Source organism: Camarhynchus parvulus, chromosome 2 (genome assembly GCF_901933205.1).
Source record: "Camarhynchus parvulus chromosome 2, STF_HiC, whole genome shotgun sequence".
Classification (NCBI taxonomy): Eukaryota; Metazoa; Chordata; class Aves; order Passeriformes; family Thraupidae; genus Camarhynchus; species Camarhynchus parvulus.
In genome coordinates, this window is record NC_044572.1 from 147,510,677 (window position 1) to 147,529,556 (window position 18,880).

Below are 18,880 nucleotides of genomic sequence, written 5' to 3' on the forward strand. Positions count from 1 at the left end.
TTTCACCTTGGCTGGGTCCAGTTTTGTGAAGTCATATAATAAAAAAAAAACAAACAAAACTTTCCCTCCTAGAAAGCCTGGACACCAGGTGCCACGTGTCTTCACAATTGCAGCACAGCTACAAAGCAGGGCATTTAGGAGAAGCAATTTTGCTTAATTTTTGCTTATGAAATGCAAAGACAGAGTACAGAAACAGATTAAATAATGCCCCCACAAAACCTTTTTATTTGAAAGCACCAAATATTGTTCTGAAAAGAGAACAATAAAAGCAAAACAATTAAAATAGAGAGGTTAAAATGAATTGCACTAATCTGTGGTGCTCACTAAACAGACTATAAGACACCACTGATTAAAACAGTCCTGGGTATATAAAAACACAGGCATCACCTCAGTCTCGGGGAGTTAAAACACCTCCACTTCCTGGACAGTACTAGAAAGTCTCTTCAAAGCACAACTTCTTAGAAATGGCTACCACAGGGACTCACAAATTACAGCTCTAGCATAAAACATGACAGACACTACACAAATTCAGTTTACCTGGGGTTGATACTATCCAGGTCTGTCTTTCTGAATTTCTGCAGTATAAAATGTGTAATGAAAATTTTAAGTTCAAATTTGTGTATTACAATATATGTGGGGAAAAAAAAACCCAACCAAAACTCCCTTTGTACTGAATTCAAAGGGCTGTGCTTTCCTAGTCAATAGGATAAGAGACATTTTACATTCTAGTGGGCTGCTTTGTGAGTAAATCAGAGAGGAAGCAAGATACTAAAACAAATTAATTGGACAATGCATGGAACAGATCCCTACCCACAGCCACTACAGTCAAAACTACGTAATATTTTCCACCAGCTTTTTTTTTTTGCTCTAGTTCATAACTTACCAAAAATAAGATAGTGGAGGCTGAGCTTTCTTCATTTAGAAATTTAGATATAATTTCTGGTAGGCTGAATATTAGAAACTTCATCACTAAAAACAGAACCAAGTATTTTGCATAAATATCATGTAAGGGAAGCAAAACACTAAAATTCTGACAGCCCTTGCAAGTTCTGTGAAGCTGTTGCCACGACAGGCTTAGCCAACATGAACAGGACTTTCAGCAGGCACGCAAAGTTCCTAATTAGTTAAAACTATCTGTGTTTGCAAAGCCAATTTAGCAGAAGGTTACTGTGTTCATTGGCTGATCCTGCAATTTCTGGAAGGCCAGAAGTGTTTAGAAGGGCTGGTTTCTGAAATGGAAAAATCTCTCCCTCCTATACAGTTCTAAGGGGTACAAGAACATCAGATGATCATCTAAGGCATTTTTTCTTACTGAATTAAAGCATTTATATCCCTTTTCCACCCTTCTGTGCAAAAGAGGCAGACTGGTGGTGATAGCAGTGAAGGAAGGGCTATAAATTGTGAAAAAATAACTTTCCTGGAAGTCAGGAAGGTTTGGTGTTCTCTGTACTGCTTCTGTACATTCCAATGCACCACTAAATATGTACGAGCACACAACAATTCTGCAAAAGTGAAAAACTTCAAGAGTAAGTAAAAATAAGTGCACAAAATCCCATGCAACTGCAAAGTCGGCATGAGAATCACTGCTGAAAAAGATGTTTCACTTTTCAATAGCAAATAGCATAGTTCAGTTCACTGAGGAAAGGAGAAAGTTTGGTGTCACATCTGACACCACCAATTATCTTTCCATCAAACCACCTCATCTTTATGCCACCTGAAGACAACACAGTTATCTGAGGCAACATAATGATATAGAATTTTTCTTTCCTTAGGAAAATATATTGGTCATGACAGCAACACATTTGAAAAAGTCATGCTGTGTTATGTAGGCTGTAACTTTTTCAAATGCAATTTCAATTTTTGCAAAAATGAAGAGAGCTGAGGCTGCATACGAAGCTTTCATTCCCTCCTCTTTGTGTGGCAGCTTACAAGGAGTTTCAGCATTCATTTATGGTCTACAATTATGCCAAAGAAACTGGATGACTCTGTGATACCAGCAGCAGGGTAAGACATCCACCCGCAAGAGAACAGAAAAAGATATTTTTAAGAAAAGAAGGACAGATCCTTAACAGGATGTACAGGGGAAATATCCACTGCCACTGAAACACAAGCTAAGAGGACACTGGTGGATTAAATTCAAGCAGATGAAGATATTGTCATTTCTACTACCCCCGTCAAGGCATGAGCACACCCTTCCCTGCACCACATTTTAAGACTGAAGATTCCCAAAGAGAATCAACATCTAACATCCAAAATCTTCAAGAAAATATATGGAAGGCAAAAACAAGTACCTGCACTGAAAACCAAAACAGACTTAAAAGTCTCAACAGTCTATTCACAATTTTTAAAGGGTAACTTAAAACTAAATGACAAGAAAATAACTTTAGTTCCGCTAATTTAATAAAGTTGGTTTTTTGTGCTAGGGAAAAAAGTTGGTATTTCACATGCAAAGCTATAATCAACTTCACACTCTTTTTCAGACAACTGCTGCTTCAAAAATACTTTAGGACCCTCAACACCAGGCAAAACCAAGTATCCTCTCAAAGAATAAAATAAATCTGTGGTGTGTCAAAGTTTAGAATTAATAAATACATTAAGATCTAGAAGTGCAAGTTCCAGAAGTTTAGGCAGCTTTTAATCAAGTCTTTTTAACTGAATGACAGTACTTTTATTACAACATTTTTCTGTCCTTCTAAAAAAAGTACACCAAAAAGTAGCAGTATCAAGCTTTTTCTGCAAAAAAGAATTCCCTCTCAGATTTTCAGATTCTTGACTTTTCACACTTTCTTGAAGCTAAAAAAAGGGTATGGACACAATGTCACAGGAAATTCAACACCACGTCAAAAACTCAGACAGTATTTGGGAAAAAGCAAAAAGGGATCATTAATTTCCTAATTATGGAAACAGTGATTTCATGACAACCCCTTCGTGTACAAAACCCCACCTTACTCCTGACATAACAGCATGTTTGAACAAACTTTGCACGTTCAGCAGCAATGTTTTGAAATCAGTCAGATATGGCCTCGAAACTTGCTTGATACTGTTTCCAGAAAAAGAATTAAGACTAAAATAGCAAACCCGGTGGCAAATTGAGCGGCTCCTCTGGCAGAAGGCCAGCACCAGGGGCACCCTCAGATGCAGAGCCCAGTTTGGACACGAACTGGGAGAGAAAAGCAGCTCCTGAGCATCAGCGGTGTCCAGATAGAGCAGAGATGAATGGAGCCTCTCCCTGGTGTCAAGGATGTGCTGACAGACCTGGAGAGGCTGCAGCTCTCTGCTGTGTTCACAGCAGCTCTGCCTCGGTGAGGGGTTGGAAACCACACTTGTGCTCTCTCCTCCGAGCAGGATTTCACACACAGTGGGTTTGTAGTTTTCAGATTAACATGTGGCAGGGGACTTCAGAGCCCCTGCTTCCAGGCTGGCTCGCTCTAATAAAACAGAACAGCCACGCTCTAATAAAAAATCTCCACGATGCCCTGCCTTGTGTGTGGAGCAGGAAGCTGCCTGGGCTGCCAGAAGCCACTGAGCTGCCGAGGCTGGCCGTGGATGATTTCACAGGAAGGAAGCAGAGCCTCGCTCACCATGTGCAGAACAACTCGCAGCTCCCAGCCCGGCACAGACACGGCCACTGCCCGGGGAAAGGGCTGAGCCACCCCGACAAACTCGGAAGTAAACAAGGCACAAGATGAGCTCGGCCGGAGGCACCAGAGCAGCGGGAGCCCGAGACACACAGCGGTGACAACACACAGCCACCCAGAACTTGGTGAACGTACAGCAGTGGCAGGAGCCCGAGGTTAAGAGGTTGTTGTTCCAGGAAGGGGAAGACATTCCCACACACCAAACGTGGGTCCCTTGATGGCAAACAGCAGCCACCATCTGGGAGATCATTCCAAGTGAAAGGGAAACTGGTAGGATCGGATAGAGAGTAAATAAAGAGACCCCCACACATGAAACTACTCTCAGCCCATATGTTGGTAATATTTTTAATTATCTGTCTCCTTAAGCACAGTTTCGAACAAGATCTATCACCAGGAGGTGAACACAGTAACAGCCCGATGTGAGCCACCAAGAGCACCTGTAAACTGAAAGTGTACCTGTGCCGACACCAGAAACCACCCCAGGATTACATCGACAGTTCTACAGTTATTGCTGCTGAAATGTGCAAATGATGTTACACATGAAAGCAGGACGTTGAACATCAGTCTGGGGACACAGAGCTGTAGAGAACTGTCTGCCTGCTGTGCCAGCAAGAGCCCGGCGAGAAAGTAAAAACAGAGGAGCTGTACTTCAAGAGGAAAATAATCATCCTGATTGTCTTTCCTGATTATTGCCCCTTCAAGAGAACCAAGTCAGAGGGAAAAAGAAAAAGCCAAAAAAAAAAAAAAGCCAACACCTAACTGTGGACCCCAAGATATAAATGCTTTTACAGAAGCATCTGTAAGAGAAGCACTAAAAGACATCTCAGTTACAGGTCCTATATTTCCCTACACTAGTCCTTGCTAGATTATCTCTCCAAGAAAAGAAATTTTATGCAAAACAATTGAGAACAGTAGCATAAAATAAAGTTCCATTTATTTTGAAACTTTTCTAGAGGAAAACTAGGTTCCGGTCACCCAAACACTGTTGTTTCTACATAAGAATTCTCACCGCAGAAATAGCCTAACACTAAAAAGGAGAAAACCTTGTCTCATATAAACTGCACAAACTCGCACAGTATTAACCTGTATTTCCCCAAAGTGATACTAAACGTCCCTAAGAGAGTTGCTAACCCTTTTTCCACGTCCACCTTTCCTTTACTCCCACACAGAGCGAGTCTGAGGACACCTAAGGCAGCCCTCACCTCTCGCAGCCCTCCCGACACGCGGGCGCTTCCCCCGCACCTCCCCAGCTCAACTATCGCGGCGCGGCCGCCGGCGAACACGCGGCCAGCCGGGAATCCCAGGATGGAGCCGGGAGAGAGGAAATGGAGACCCCGGTCCGCAGCGGGAGCCGCGCCGGCCTCAGGGCCCGGCAGAGGGAGAGGGGAGCGGGGCAGGGAAGGCGACCCTCCCCTCAGAGGGGCCTCCGGACACGCGGCCCTGCCCGAGGTGGCGGCGGCGCCCTGACCCTCCTTCCCCCCCCGGCCAGCGCGGCCGCCGCTCCAGCCAGGCCCGAGCCGGGGGGGACGAGGCGCTCCCGGGGCTCCCCATGGGCACGGACCGGGAAAGCCGCTCCGGGGGGAGCCGAGGAGGCAAACAAACCCGGGCAAAGCTCACCGGGTCCGGCGGAGGGGGCTCCCGGGTACATGTCTCCGTGTGTGCGGCGGCGGAGGCGGCGGTGGCTCCAGGGGAGGGCACGGGGGAGGGAGCGAGCCCGAGCCCCGGCTACGCTGTCGGGGGAAGGGGAGCAGGAGGAGGAAGGAAAGGGGAGGGGGGAGGAAAAGAAAAGGGGAGAGGAGGAAAAAAAAAAAAAAAAAAAAAAGAAAGAGGGAGGAGGAGGAGGGCCGGGAATCCAGGTTACTCGTCGGCACTGAGGAGCGGGGAGGGGAGGAGGAGGAGCCGCGGGGTCACGGGGAAGCGACGCCCCGCCCTCCGGCCGGGCGGGCGGGAAGCGGCCGCTGGACGGGGATCTGAGTGCTGCCGAGCCGAGGGGCCCCGATCCCAGCCCGAACCTGCAGCCCCCGGTCCCTGCTGCAGCCCCCGATCCCAGCCTGCAGCCCCCGATCCCTGCTGCAGCCCCCGATCCCTGCTGCAGCCCCCGATCCCAGCCTGCAGCCCCCGATCCCTGCCTGCAGCCCCCTCCTGAGCTCTGCCTGCGGAGTCACAGAATCAGCCAGGTTGGAAAAGTCCTCGGAGGTCACCGAGTCCAGCCCATGACCGGACATCACCGTGTCAACCGGACCAGAGAACGGAGTGCCGTGTCCAGTCTTTAAACACCTCCAGGGACGGTGACTCCACCACCACCTTGGGCAGTCCATTCCAATGTTTAATTACCCTTGCTGTGAAGAAACTCCTCTTAATGTCCAGCCTAAACCTCCCCCGGTGCAATTTAAGACTACGTTCTGTCAACCTGTGGCTTTCAGCGAGACCTTGGAAAATGACTTAGTGCCTCTAGCACTCTCTCCACTACCTCTCCCTGTTACATGTTTGAAAAGTATGCTGGAATTATATCAGTATTGCATATACAGCTGGATCTTGAATTAAATTTGGATTTGTTTGTTTATATTCTTTTATTCCTCCCGTTGCTCTGAAAACCTCAGCTCAGTTACCTAATGGATTCCCATATCCACTTTTAGTCATATCTGTGAAACCCAGCTGCGGTGGGGTTGCCTTATTGTCCTTGTTAACCAGATAATGTCTGGTCCTGTACACAAGTAAAGTTTAGTACAACCAGATAATGTACTGAGGAAAACAAACTAGAAAGGATATGAAAGAGGCAGAGTACTGATCAGTATGATGCACTGAGACCCTGGAGATATCCCTGTAGGAATTTAAAAGACATGAATGTGGCATGTGGGGATATGGGTTAGTGATGGGCTTGGCAGTGCTGGGTTAATTGTTGATGACCTTAAACATATTTTCCAACTTAAACACCTCTGTGATTCCACATCAGAGATGATAATTCCTGCAGGAACTGTCATCCTTTTGTAGTCACCTAATTAGTACCTCTTCCTTTCAGAAGAAAGTAGGAAAAATAAAGCTAAACTTGCTAAGGAGGCAAAAAGCAAGTTAATGATGCTCACTTCCACTGGAGTTACCTACAGAGTTCCAGCACAGCCATGATCTATACTTTCAATCACCTCCTCCATGTTGATGTGGAAGCCTTTAAAAAATTCATGCAGTTTTTAACCCAGAACAGTCAAGCCCCATCAAGGTCAACTGAATTCCTTCACCAAGTATTATCAGCCAAAGAGCAATGCAAACATACAGCTTGCAGTGTTCATCAAGCCAATTAACATCCTTATTCATCAGCTCATATCTCAAGTGATACAGAAGCGTCTCACTGTTCCAAAGTATTTACTCTCCCCTTTGGGTCATACTTGCAGATATTCCAGGGCTGCTATTAACAGCTCAGCTTTCACTTCACGTGAACTGTTCCTGAAACCATTGTCACCACTGGAGTTTCCACTGGAGTGATTTTGGATTTGTCTCCATTCCAGCCTTCTCAATTTGCTGGAAAGTAAAGATTTACCCATAACTATAAACAAATAAAGGACAAAATTATGGGTCAACTTTAGTTTTAAAGTAAAGCCAAGCAGCTCTAGCAAAAAGATAAACAAAGGAGCTGCTGTTTTCCTCCCCGTGAGGAGCTGGGTAACATTTTTTCCCAACCACCAATAATTTCTGGTATATAACCTTACTAGAGGCTGAAAGAGAGGGTGGATGGGGAAAAATCCCCAAAAACAAGAGCCAGAAGAGAATTATCTGAGGCACATTTGGCCTTTCTGCTGAGGTGGCAGGAGAAAAACATGCAGTTTCTGTATCAACATCTAAATTTTGATGCTATATTTAAACCAATCTCTTCAACCTGATTAGGGATGTAACTTTCTCTAAGATTAGACATACTATTGTGCCTGTTAGACTTGCATTTAAGAAAGAAAAGCAGATAAAACACACTGACAACTTTCTGGAAATGTTCACTGGACTAATTTAGTCACTCTGTCTATCAGCACTGACTTATGCTGAACCTACAAGTCCACCCTGGTACTGTGGTAGCAGTTTGAAAATAATAAGCTAACAAGCATCACAAGACAGGTGAAATATAAGGGGAGGTTTTACAAAATACTAAACACTCATCCCACACTTCCTTCTGGCTCCACAGAATCCTCTGCAATTGATTTCAGAAGTTTCCTGAAAAACAGAGAACGTGAAAATGGCAATTAATGCCTCAAACATCCTAGAGTGCAACATTCTTGTACTGATTTAAAGCTGATTTCTCCGGATTTAGCACTTAATAAGCAAAAGCATTTGTCACTGTTCATACAAGACTGTAGAACTGCACAGTCAGCTAAATAATAAATTAAATTGTTTTATTTAAGCACAGTTTTCCCATGTGGAAGTGCTGCTGTTCCTCAGGTATATTTTCATGGTACTGAGCACTTCCAGCAGCATTTCTGTGCAGCTGAGGAAAAAGAGTTCCAGCTCTTTTCTGCCTCTGTTCACACACTCATTTTGGGCCATGTCACTTGCTTTATTTCCAATGCTTTCTGTCACTCACAACTGCTGTTTTGGAGCACAGTGAAACCTAATTATGTCTTACTGGGCCATTTCACCCAAAAAAGGCTTCAGTTCTTGAAAAGGTTTGTTCTGAAAGAGAGGTTTGAACGCTCTGTAACAGCATTCTTTTAAGCATGGTCTTTATATGCTGTATTAACAATTATATGGTAGTGTAAGAACAGCTGCTTAAACGCTTAAAATTAGGTTTTTCTAAAGAAAAAAAAAAGAGTGACTGTTGGGCACAATACCTGTCTTAACTGCTGTATTTCAAGATGACATTTCCCAGAACTGATATCTGTCACAGAAGAAATTATTGATTTTGGAAAAAAGCACGTTCTAATAATTCTGGAAGCAAAGACGGTATTTAGGCATTTAAAAATAATTTATAGCAGCGGCAGCAATCTAGGGAAAATATTTTATATACAAATAGGCCAGTGACAAATGATAGAGCTTTTCTTTTGATGAGAAAACATATCTTGATCTCCCTAAGTAACAGCCATTCCCATTTTAAATGGAATTAATTTTAAACCCCCCCAGAGTTTATAAATGTCTGTCAGTCATTGCTTACAGTGATACAGTAGCAAAAAAATTCACTCAGAGATGGAAGATGTAAATTTTATTCTTGACTTGGAGGGGATTTAGGCTTATATTTGCCAACTCTCAAGTGGCCTAACTTTTAAGATGTTATCCTGGAGTACATGCATTAGACCTGTCACATATTCTGCATTCTGCTTTAGATAAGAATTTAAAATCAGAACCAAAGTGAAGAAGTCCATGCCTCTGTGCCCTAAAGTGTGCACATTTTACAAAGACTTTGAGGGTTCTGGTCCCCTGTTCAGGAACTGTTCGTTATTTTAACAATTAAATATTTAACCATAATTAATCCATGGTGGAGAGACCAAAACATGAATTTTGAGTTTCTATTATCAGATAACTGTCCCAACTACCAAGCTACAAAGCTGCATTTGATTTATTTTGTCAAATGAATTGCAATAATAATTTATAAAAAAACAGAACAAAACAAAACAACTAATTATCATTAGATTACTAACTTCAGGTCACTCAAAAAGACAGTTTTTCCGGGTGATCAGGGCTAACAATGCAACAGTTCAACTTGATGGAAAAGATGCAGCACCACCTATTGGGGATGTGTTACACACACTGGTTGTTACAGTTTCAAGAAGTATCAGTTTTGTTCTTCATTTTAATGACCTTGTTACAGGGGGGGAAAATACCCAAAAACCAAAACATAAACATAAACAAAAACAACAATGACAAAAAACCAACCAACAAACAAACAAACAAAAAAAAAACCCAAAAACAAAAAACCCAACTAGGAACAAAAGGACTTTCCAAAAAGAAGATAAAAGAAGTAAATACTGTACCTGAGACTGTTCACCAAGAAAAAAGCATGTCCCTAAGTGCCACATCTAGATGTCTTCTGAATACCTCCAAGGCTGTTGGCTCAATCCCTTCCCTGGGCAGCCTCTTCCAGTGCTTGACCATCCTTTCCATGCAGGAATTTTTCTTACGAGTGAATCTAAACTTCCCTGAGCACAACTTGAGGTAATTTTCTCTCATCCTGGCATTAGAAGAGACCAATCCCCACCTGGCTTCAGCCTCCTGTCAGGCAGCCCCTTCCCTCCTGAGCTTTGTTCTTTTTCTTCAGACAGGCTCCAATGTCCTTTTTGTACCCAAATCTGAACACAGCACTCGAGGTTTGGCCTCCCGTGCTGAGTACAGGGGGCAGTCACTGCCCTGGTCCTGCTGGCCACACTTTGCCTTTGGTCACTGAGAAACTGCAGCCTTGAGAGCTGAAGAGAGGCAACTTAAGGAGAGAAGAATCACCTCAAGAAGGTTAAAAGCAGCAACAAAATAGTTAAGCAAGGACAAGAAAAGAGAACTTCAAGTCTCCTTGGTAAAGACCTCTTGAGTCTGACCACTTTGATGACCACCAGTGGCCTTGGTCATGTTCTAACACTCAGCATCAGCTCTGTGTGAACATCACACAGCTAATTCAGGGTGAGGGGCTAAGGGCTGACTGCTTTGTGTATGATAATGACAGATCTTGCTGATGTTTTCATCTTCCTTGGCAATGCACAGGCACAGCCAGCCAGATCTCTGCCACTGCTTCTCACCATCCATCTTCTAAGTGTCAAATATCCACCCCAGGGAACTTTGCTAGCCAAGTCACTTGTTTTGTTTATCATGAAGAGAGCCCTGTGTGATCCTGCACCAGCCTGCTAGCACACAGCCGTATCATCCTCCTAAACCTCACCAGCCTGGGAATAACCCACCACCCTGGAATAGCAGAATACACAGAAGAATGTAAGGGGCTTTAAGAATGTAAGGGGGTTTGTTGTTTGGTTTTGTTTTTTTTAAGCCTCCATCTATTTGCTGTAGATTCATCCAGAACAGAGACTTCTGCTCCAAAAGGATGGTGATGTGTTAGACAGTAAAAGTACAGACAGTTACAGGATCAGAGGTGAAAAATTTCTGCTGCAAATTTCTAGACCCTTGGTCTGCTTTATTATCCAGCTTTATTAATTAAGCTTTATTAATCAGCAATCGTGATCACATATTTAGGCTTCCAAAACCTTTAAGAAGCAGCAAAACTGGGGTGTTTTTTTTTTTTTTTGCTTTCTTTTACACAGTGATTTGTTTTCATCAGAACTTTTTTCTGGGCTCCTACAGAGCAGCTTTATCAGTGTCACTCAATAGATGCAGCAAGACAGCCATGAAGCAAGGATGCAGGCAAATCTCTTTTAATTAACATCTTTGCCAACCAAAGCTTATGTGAATGTCACATTTAAATTTTAGGTCTTCATATTTTATTTTTTAACAACCCATCAGCATTTCTAATAACTTTTAGCTTAAGGACTGTTATATCAGAGCTGTTACAAAACCATGTCTAATTAAACATATAATTTTGTTGACTGCCTGCACACTTCCAGTACTCATCTCCCAGGCCAGCAATATTTGCAAGTTTATTTGATTGAAAAGGAATCTTATTTCTCTGCTGCTACTTTTCAGTCAGATCATCATCTCATGGACTGCTGGGACAGCTCTGAGGGCTTTTGCACAGGAGACCTTGGCAGCCCTGGAGTGAGCCCCACACAAGTCCCTGTGAAATCCCATCCTCAAGTACCCAGAAATGACAGAGGTTCCTGGATATTTAATCCCACTGGAAAGGTGCATTTATTTGCTGCTTTGAGTTAGGTATAAAAATGTAGACAATTGTTCTGTGCCTTGAACAGGAAGTTTAAGTAAATGCTTAAATTCAGAGCTGTTGACCCCACTAATAGGGATAAACACCCACTAATTATGCACTGCATCACTGTGCATTTATCATCTCCAGCAGTGAGTAGTGTTAGATCTTTGTTTAGTGACATTCTCAGTTGTTTGTGATCCTTAGGAAGGGATGGATATAAGAGGTAAAGTCCCTCTTGCCTACCTCAGTTTTCACTTGTAATGGTCTAACAAATCCTGAGATTTCTATAAAGGAGCACTACAAAAGCAGGCTGGATACACTTTGCTGGTAATGGTGTCATTTTAGGATTCTAAAATTTTAGGATTCTAAAAAGTTGTCATTTTAGGATTCTAAAATTTCAAGATTTTTGCAATTTTTAAAATAATTTTGTTTAAGCTTATTTTTTTATAATTTTACTTACTTGGTTTGGGTTGGAAGGGACCTTTGAAGGTGAGATGGCCCAGCCCAACTGCAGTGCACAGGAATATCTTCACCTAGATCAGGTTGTTCAGAGCTCAGTACAGCCTGGATGGAATCCTGTCCCTCAGGCATGTCAGCCACACCACTCAGCTTGGAGTTACCTGCAAATCTGCTGAGGGTACACACCTGATCCCTCTGTTCGTGTCTTTGATGAAGACTTTAAATCATAATGGTGCCAAACAGACCTAGGGGACACATCACTGATCTCCATCTGGACATTGAGTCAATCACTGCACTGTGGGTGTGAGCATCCACCCAATTCCTTATCCACCGAACTGCTCATCCATAAAACCCATCTCTCTCCAATTAGACAGAAGGATGTTGTGTGGGACTGTGTTAAAGGCTTTATAGAAGTCTAGACAGGTGACATCCATAGACCTTCCCACATCCACTCCATGTGGTCACTCCATCATAGGAGGCCCCTTGGCTGATCAAGCAGGACTTGACCTTGATGGAGCCATGGCTGTCCCAAATCATCCCCATGTCCTCTAGCACAGCTTCTAGGAAATCTGTTCCATGAACAGCCCAGCCTCCAAGGTGAGGCTCCTCAGATGCACATCTGTCAAGAAGACACAAAATAAAACCCAGAGAACATTCATTTTTCACAATCCAATGATGGCATTGGAGCAACTCTGGAATTTGCCCAGGCTCATCAAAACCACATGTGAAAAATACGTATTTTATGATTGGCTTTTCGCAAATATTAAAATGAATATTATATGTGTTATGTTAGAAAGTTATGCTGTATTAATTTTTTTAAATAGTGTGTTAAATATAGTTTAGGTTATAACATAATGTTAAAATAGAAACTATGTATGTGAGATATTTTTTTCCAGAAAGGAATGAGGTGCTCGCACCAGATAGCAGCCACAGGACACCTAAATCTTTCAGAGAATTTATTGCCCCATAATCAGAAGAAACAAACTTCTTCCCGCCTCACTCAGCCATGAAGACGCCGTCAGGATTAATAGGAAGAAGCTGACACTGACCAGACAGAATCCTTTGTTTGAATGGAATTTATGCATCCTGTATGAGCTGTATGAATATGCAACAGGCTGTTGTTTTTAAGGGTTAATCCTCTGTTAATGTGGCTCCTTTTTCGGGCTCGTGCTGCCCAGAAAAAGGCACCCGGACATCCGTAACTCTTTGTTTCTATTGTCTCATATTGTCCTAATCCAAATGGTCCAAATTATTATTACTCTAATTATATTGCTATTTTTATAACCATTTTATTACTATTAAACTTTTAAAATTTTAAAAACAAGTGATTGGCGTGTTTCACACACAGAATCCCAGAACCACAGAACGATGAGGTTGGAAGGGACCACAGTGGGGTCACCTGGTGCCAGCTCCCTGCTCCAGGACAGGCTCAGGATTGTGTGCAGACAGTTCTGGAATATCTCCAGTGAGGGAGACCCCGCACCCTCTCTGGGCGATATGTTCAGCGCTTGGCCACTGCACGGGAAAGAAGTTCTTGCTCATGTTCGGGTGGAAAAAACCACAATACACAATTCTGTACCAAGGGCTTATTTTGCACCTTTTCTTCCCGTTTTATTACGTACAGAAAATGGAGTGTTTTAGCGAGGCAGTGACACCTGAAGTAGGTGTGGGGGAGGAGGGCTTGGGTCCCTCAAGCCGTGCCGGGGAGGTTTAGTTTGGATCCCGGGAAAATGGCCTCACCAGTTTTCACCCAGGGCAGTGCTGGGGTCCACATCCCTGCAGGGATATAAAAGCCGCGGGGATGTGGCACTCGGGGCACGGCTGGGGCTGGCGGGGCTGGCAGGGCTGGGGGAGCGGCCGACCCCGCTCCTTGGCGCTGCTCTGGGTTTTAGGGCGAATTATTCCCCGTGAGGGCCGGGAGGGACGGCGGAGGGAGCACGCGCGGGGACCTGCCATGCGCGGAGGGTCACGGGGTGACGTCACTGATGACGCAACGCGCACCGCCATTATAAATCCGCGCCTCCCCGCCTTTCCCCTTTCGCTCCGCGGCGGCCCAAGGTGCTGAGTCCTTCGTACGAAGCTAAGGCCGAACCACCCGGCGACCAGCACCGCGCCCCGCCATGGCCTCCGTCTCCGAGCTCGCCTGCATCTACTCCGCCCTCATCCTGCACGACGACGAGGTCACCGTGACGGTGAGTGAGGCCGCACAAGATGGCGGCGGCCGCGCGGCATGGCCGCCTGAGGGGCCGCGCCGGGCGGGCTCTGAGCGCCGCTGTCTCGTTGCAGGAGGACAAGATCAACGCGCTAATCAAGGCAGCCGGAGTGAACGTGGAGCCTTTCTGGCCGGGGCTCTTCGCCAAGGTGGGCGAGAGGGGCCGCGGGCCGGGCGGGGGCGGCGTGTGGGGCTGCCCAGCGCGCCTCCCGCCCGTGTTAACCGGGCTTCGCCGCCGCTTGTCGTTCTCCGCAGGCGCTGGCGAACATTGACATCGGGAGCCTGATCTGTAACGTGGGAGCGGGCGGTGGAGGGGCTCCGGCTGCCGCCGCTCCCGCGGGTGGTGCCGCGCCCGCCGGCGGAGCCGCCCCCGGTAAGTGGCGGCCGCGTCCGACCGAGGCGCGGGAGCGTGGATCCGTGGAATGGCTTGAGTTAGGAACAGCTTTATGGCTATCTCTTTGCAACCTCCTGCCGTGGGCAGGGACACCGTCCTCTAGACTGGGCAGTTCAGAGCCCCATCCAACACTTCCAGGGATGAGGCAGCCGCAGCTTTGCAAGCCCCAGTTCCAGGAGCTGTTCGCATGTGGTTCCTGCCATGCAATGTGTGTGTGTTACAGAAGCTTTTGGCATGTAGTTTCTGCCATGCGGTGTGTGTGACTGTTCTAGAGCAAAGCACGCCCTCCCCTTGAGAAAGGGGATATTGCATATGAAGCCAGTGTACAGGATTAGTGTTCCCTCAGAATTATAACTGCTCTTCCTGTGTGTCATCAGGATCATGCAGAGCATCAGCATCTCCCCTTAAAGTTTTTCAGGTTTGAAAGAAATTAATTCTGAATGTACAAAACCGCTTTGCTAATAGTACAAACGCTATTCTTGGGCTGCTGGCTCAGGTTGTTAGGACTGCTCAGGGATTCATGCTTGATGTTAGTCATTGCATGTGACACCTTTTGTAACAACTGACTTCTATGAGCGGATAAATTGGAAAATAAATCCTGTCTCTTTTCCAGCTGAAGAGAAGAAAGAAGAGGAAAAGAAGGAAGAATCAGAGGAATCTGATGATGACATGGGCTTTGGTCTTTTTGACTAATTAGTTTTGTACCAGCCTGTAATAAAGAACATCTGCTTGTACTCGTGTTTCTCAGGTGGATGTTTGTGGAGGGTGGCCAGGTTACCTGCACGTCCTGAAACTACTGTCGTAAGTGCTCAGCTGGGGCTTTACAACTTCCCCTGTCAGGTTTTTCGTGTTTCACAAGAACAGTTACAGCTCTAAAAGGCACCCACAGCCTCTGGATGGAGCAGGGAATGAAATCCCAGTGAGCAGGGGTGTAGTGACAGCCTGGAGCTGCAGGATGGGGACCTGCTCAGCAGAAGGGCTGGGGCTGGGCTGCTGCTGCAGCCTCTGGTGCAGTGACACCTCTGGTGCAGTGACACCTCTGGTTACAGCAGCAGTGCAGCTCCTGTGGCCCCTGTGCAGGGGCAGCTGTGGCACAGCAAGGCCAGGGGTTTTTCACAGTGGGGAAAAGGCTGCAATGCTCAGGTGAAGGGCTGAGGTTGTGGAAGGTACAGGATGTATTTACCTGGCCAGAAAACTGGTGTGGAGGGTGGGTGTGGGAGGTGATGTCACACTACACTGGAAAGGAGCTACTTAAAAGGCATGAATTTAATAACTTCTGAACACGACTTTTCCAGAGCAGTTGAACAAGGGAAGAGTCATGTTCCAAGTGGGTATTCCAAAGCATTTGAGGCATTACAGAATTCCAGGTGTATAAGAGACACCCCAGAGTTGTGGAGGGGGGGTTGTTCCACATCTGGACCAAACACTGATGGACTCTGCACTGTGTGTAACAACTCTATGATAGGATGGTAGATATTTGTATCATCAACTCTTTTTTAAAAAGACACAGGTACCCAGGGAAGAATTCTTTTGCAGTGCATACACATGAAATAAGAGTCAGAGTTTCACTGGTAACACCTTTTTAATAGGTCAAAGTAACTGTACAGTTCATTATATTCTTCCTGAGAATAATTTATATCCCTCAACAGCAAAAAGGGAGTGTGGTTTTTATTTTAACAGAACAGATGGCATAACTGTAAAACCAAGGAAAATCTAATTACACTGCTCTACTGTAACTCCTCCCAGGCAAGATAGACAAAAGGATGGGTTAGTTAACTACAGTGGGTTTAAAATAGTCATCATGGCTTTAATCTGTCTTTATAAATTATATAAAAATGGGGGACATGAATGGTTACAGATCTCCTCTAAATGCAGCTCTGAATTGCTCTGGTACAAAGCAGCATTTTCACTTCCAAGGAAAACAACATTGCTACAAAAGAACTGGCACATTATCCTGGTGAAAAAGACGAGTGTTCAGTTGTGTCCTACAGCTAGTTCCAAACAAATGCTTCACACAGTCACGTAAAAGTAAAAGGCAGGAAGATGAAGAGGGCTTTAGTTTGTCTTGAAATGACTGAAGTCTTGAAAATATAGCTTTTTATTCTTTCTCTGTAAATCGTGATTAGCATATTGCGACGTAAGTGTTCTAATAAAAAAAATTCCAGTCTGGATAGTTCATATACTGTGGGCAAGAATTCTCAGCCCTGAGGTTTCCCCGAATTCTTCACTTCACAATATCTTTCTCCCATCTGCTGCTCCAACAGTTTTGGCTCCGAGGCCGTGGCCTGGTGGCAGCTCGGTGCGAAGCGTGTCCCATGTGATGGAGTGACCTGCCCTGTGCCCCAGCTCCGAGGGCTGCTGTACAAACCTCAGCTGCTGATAATGCCACGGCCTGAACCCCATCCCGGCTCCACCAGAGCCACTCGGTTCAACTGTTGCAATGAGAGAACCCCAGGGGGCGGTCAGGTCTGCTGAAGCCAGAGGCGCTGGAAGGCCAGGACTGCGCTGGGTGAATCCTCACTGCTGGTGGAAGGTGAAGGAACATCCTGTCGCGAGCAGAATTCCGAGGCTGATGATGCTCTTCCTCAGTGCTTAGTGCGGTCTGGACTGGCTGATTTTCAGTCTGGCTTGATCAATAACATCCAGCAGGTTTTTGGCATCCACAGCCAGGGCGTGAGCAGCCGTCAGCATTTGCTTCTTGTACTCCTGCTGCAGGCTGGTCATGACGTACTGCTGGGCCAGCTTCATCTTGTTGATGAGCTCGGCCAGGTCCGAGTTCAGCAGCTTCTGTGCCATCTCAATCTGCAACGAGACAACCCTGTCAGCCCTGGGGGCTTGAAACCCTGCACTCCCAGCAATTCCACAGAGCTACAGCCCCTGCTGATCCCTGACTGCAGTTGGGCTGTTTCTGAAATGCCACGGGGAGCAGCAGATGGAATTTGGCACCTGCTGAGCCACCCACTGCTAAACAGCACCAAGACCCAAGTACTGGATTTTAAACTACAGCTTGGCATTAACAGCCTGTAAAAGGTTTTCAAGTTATTGTTAGCTTTACTCTTTTTACTCCTGAAGCAGCTCTAAAGCATAGAAGCAGCTTTAAAAAATGAAACAAGAAGGCAGATATAGATTACTTAAGCACACAGCTAAGTCAGCATGAACCTCTGAGACGGCACTTACAGAACCATTGTACCACACTCATTCAAGGTTTTGGAGAAAAATTGTTTTAATTATGAACTTCATTGAAAGCTCTCAGTCACTCCTCATCCAGAACTACAGCCAACCTTCCAGCTGTACCAAGCTCTGCTCAATTACCTGTTCAGTGACTTGATGTGCAAGCAAATGACAGGTGACATCTGCACTGAGAATTAATCCTCAGCTGACTCCCTGCTGTGGAATACTGGGGTTTATGTTACCTTCCTATGGGTGACATCTATATCCAGTTTAAGAATCCTCATTAATACCAAGCCTAAGTTCATGCAGCAATTTTAATGAAATTCATTTAATGCAGAATTATAACCCAGGAGTTCAGACTGCTCAGGGAACCAAAAGGTGTGTCTGTGCCACGAAGGGAGCACCAAAACCTGTCCCAGTGGGCTGAGGCTGACTGGGAAGGCAGTGGCTGAGCACCAGGTAAGCAGAGCTCCACGTACCTCTCTGTGGGTGCTTGCAGGGAGCACTGGCAGGGTCTCATCTACTGTTGCCAGTAAAGTTCTTAGTGCCAGACCAACCTCCTAAGAAAAAAAGATTAAAGAAATAAACTTCAAAGACTTGAAAAAATGGATGAGAGAATTTTAGGAGTGCAAGAGGCAGTGGATATATTTAATTGCTCATCTGGAAAAGGAGAGAGTTGGAACATGCCTAAGGTGTTTCAAAATCCCAACTGTGTCTATCACCATCAAAACAAGATGCCAAAGGCTTAAGAACAAGTTTTTCCCCTAAAAAGTGAAAATGTGGAGAAGACAGCACACTACTCAGGACTCTGGACAAGCACAGGCAAGCTGGGCATGAAGCAGTGCTGTCCACAATACTGGGCATGGAATCCAAAGCTCCAGCCTCTGATCACATGAACACAAACAGCTTTTCTACTTCCAGCTTTCCAGAAAACTTTTCCTACACCACTTGAAGACCTCATTCAGGGTAGGAATACACCCCAAGTTTAGGCACTGCTCCCATACCTTCACCATGGGCACGTACTCCTCGGGTGGGGCCGGCTGGATCTTACTGGACATTTCTATCACCGCCTTCACCAGCCCCGTGACGTTCTCGTAGACTTTGTCATTGGAGCGGTCCAGGTTGGCCGTGGGGGGAGGGCTGATCTCCTGCGGCTGAATCTGCAAGCAGAGAGCGGCTGCTGGAGCTCCTGTCCCCAGCAGATGGGGCTCGGCCACCTCCCAGCCGGGAAGGGCTCG

General features: G+C 45.5%; 3 protein-coding genes across 14 annotated transcripts in view; 1 reads left to right on the forward strand and 2 right to left on the reverse strand.

The window, feature by feature from the left end:
• Nucleotides 1–5,429, reverse strand: part of AGO2 (argonaute RISC catalytic component 2) — a 57,588-nt gene extending 52,159 nt beyond the window's left edge. For both annotated transcript variants that reach the window (XM_030969457.1, XM_030969452.1), the window contains exon 1: nt 5,256–5,429. In XM_030969457.1, coding sequence (XP_030825317.1) covers nt 5,256–5,286 — 31 coding nt within the window. In that variant the 5' untranslated portion in view covers nt 5,287–5,429. The remainder of the gene's footprint in view (nt 1–5,255) is intronic.
• An 8,431-nt stretch (nt 5,430–13,860) lies between these two features.
• On the forward strand, nt 13,861–15,206 carry RPLP1 (ribosomal protein lateral stalk subunit P1). Its single transcript, XM_030968678.1, has 4 exons — nt 13,861–14,057; nt 14,152–14,226; nt 14,333–14,450; nt 15,085–15,206. Exons 1-4 carry the CDS (start codon nt 13,986–13,988, stop codon nt 15,162–15,164), a joined length of 345 nt encoding a protein of 114 aa, XP_030824538.1. The 5' UTR covers nt 13,861–13,985; the 3' UTR covers nt 15,165–15,206.
• An 828-nt stretch (nt 15,207–16,034) lies between these two features.
• PTK2 (protein tyrosine kinase 2) overlaps nt 16,035–18,880 on the reverse strand; it is a 188,217-nt gene continuing 185,371 nt past the window's right edge. For 6 of the 11 annotated variants that reach the window (XM_030968664.1, XM_030968597.1, XM_030968588.1 and 3 more), the window contains 3 exons: nt 18,647–18,802; nt 18,122–18,202; nt 16,035–17,273 (listed from right to left, as the gene is read on the reverse strand). In XM_030968664.1, coding sequence (XP_030824524.1) covers nt 17,064–17,273; nt 18,122–18,202; nt 18,647–18,802 — 447 coding nt within the window. In that variant the 3' untranslated portion in view covers nt 16,035–17,063. The remainder of the gene's footprint in view (nt 17,274–18,121; nt 18,203–18,646; nt 18,803–18,880) is intronic. The other 5 variants (XM_030968624.1, XM_030968634.1, XM_030968579.1 and 2 more) reach the window with 1 other exon arrangement.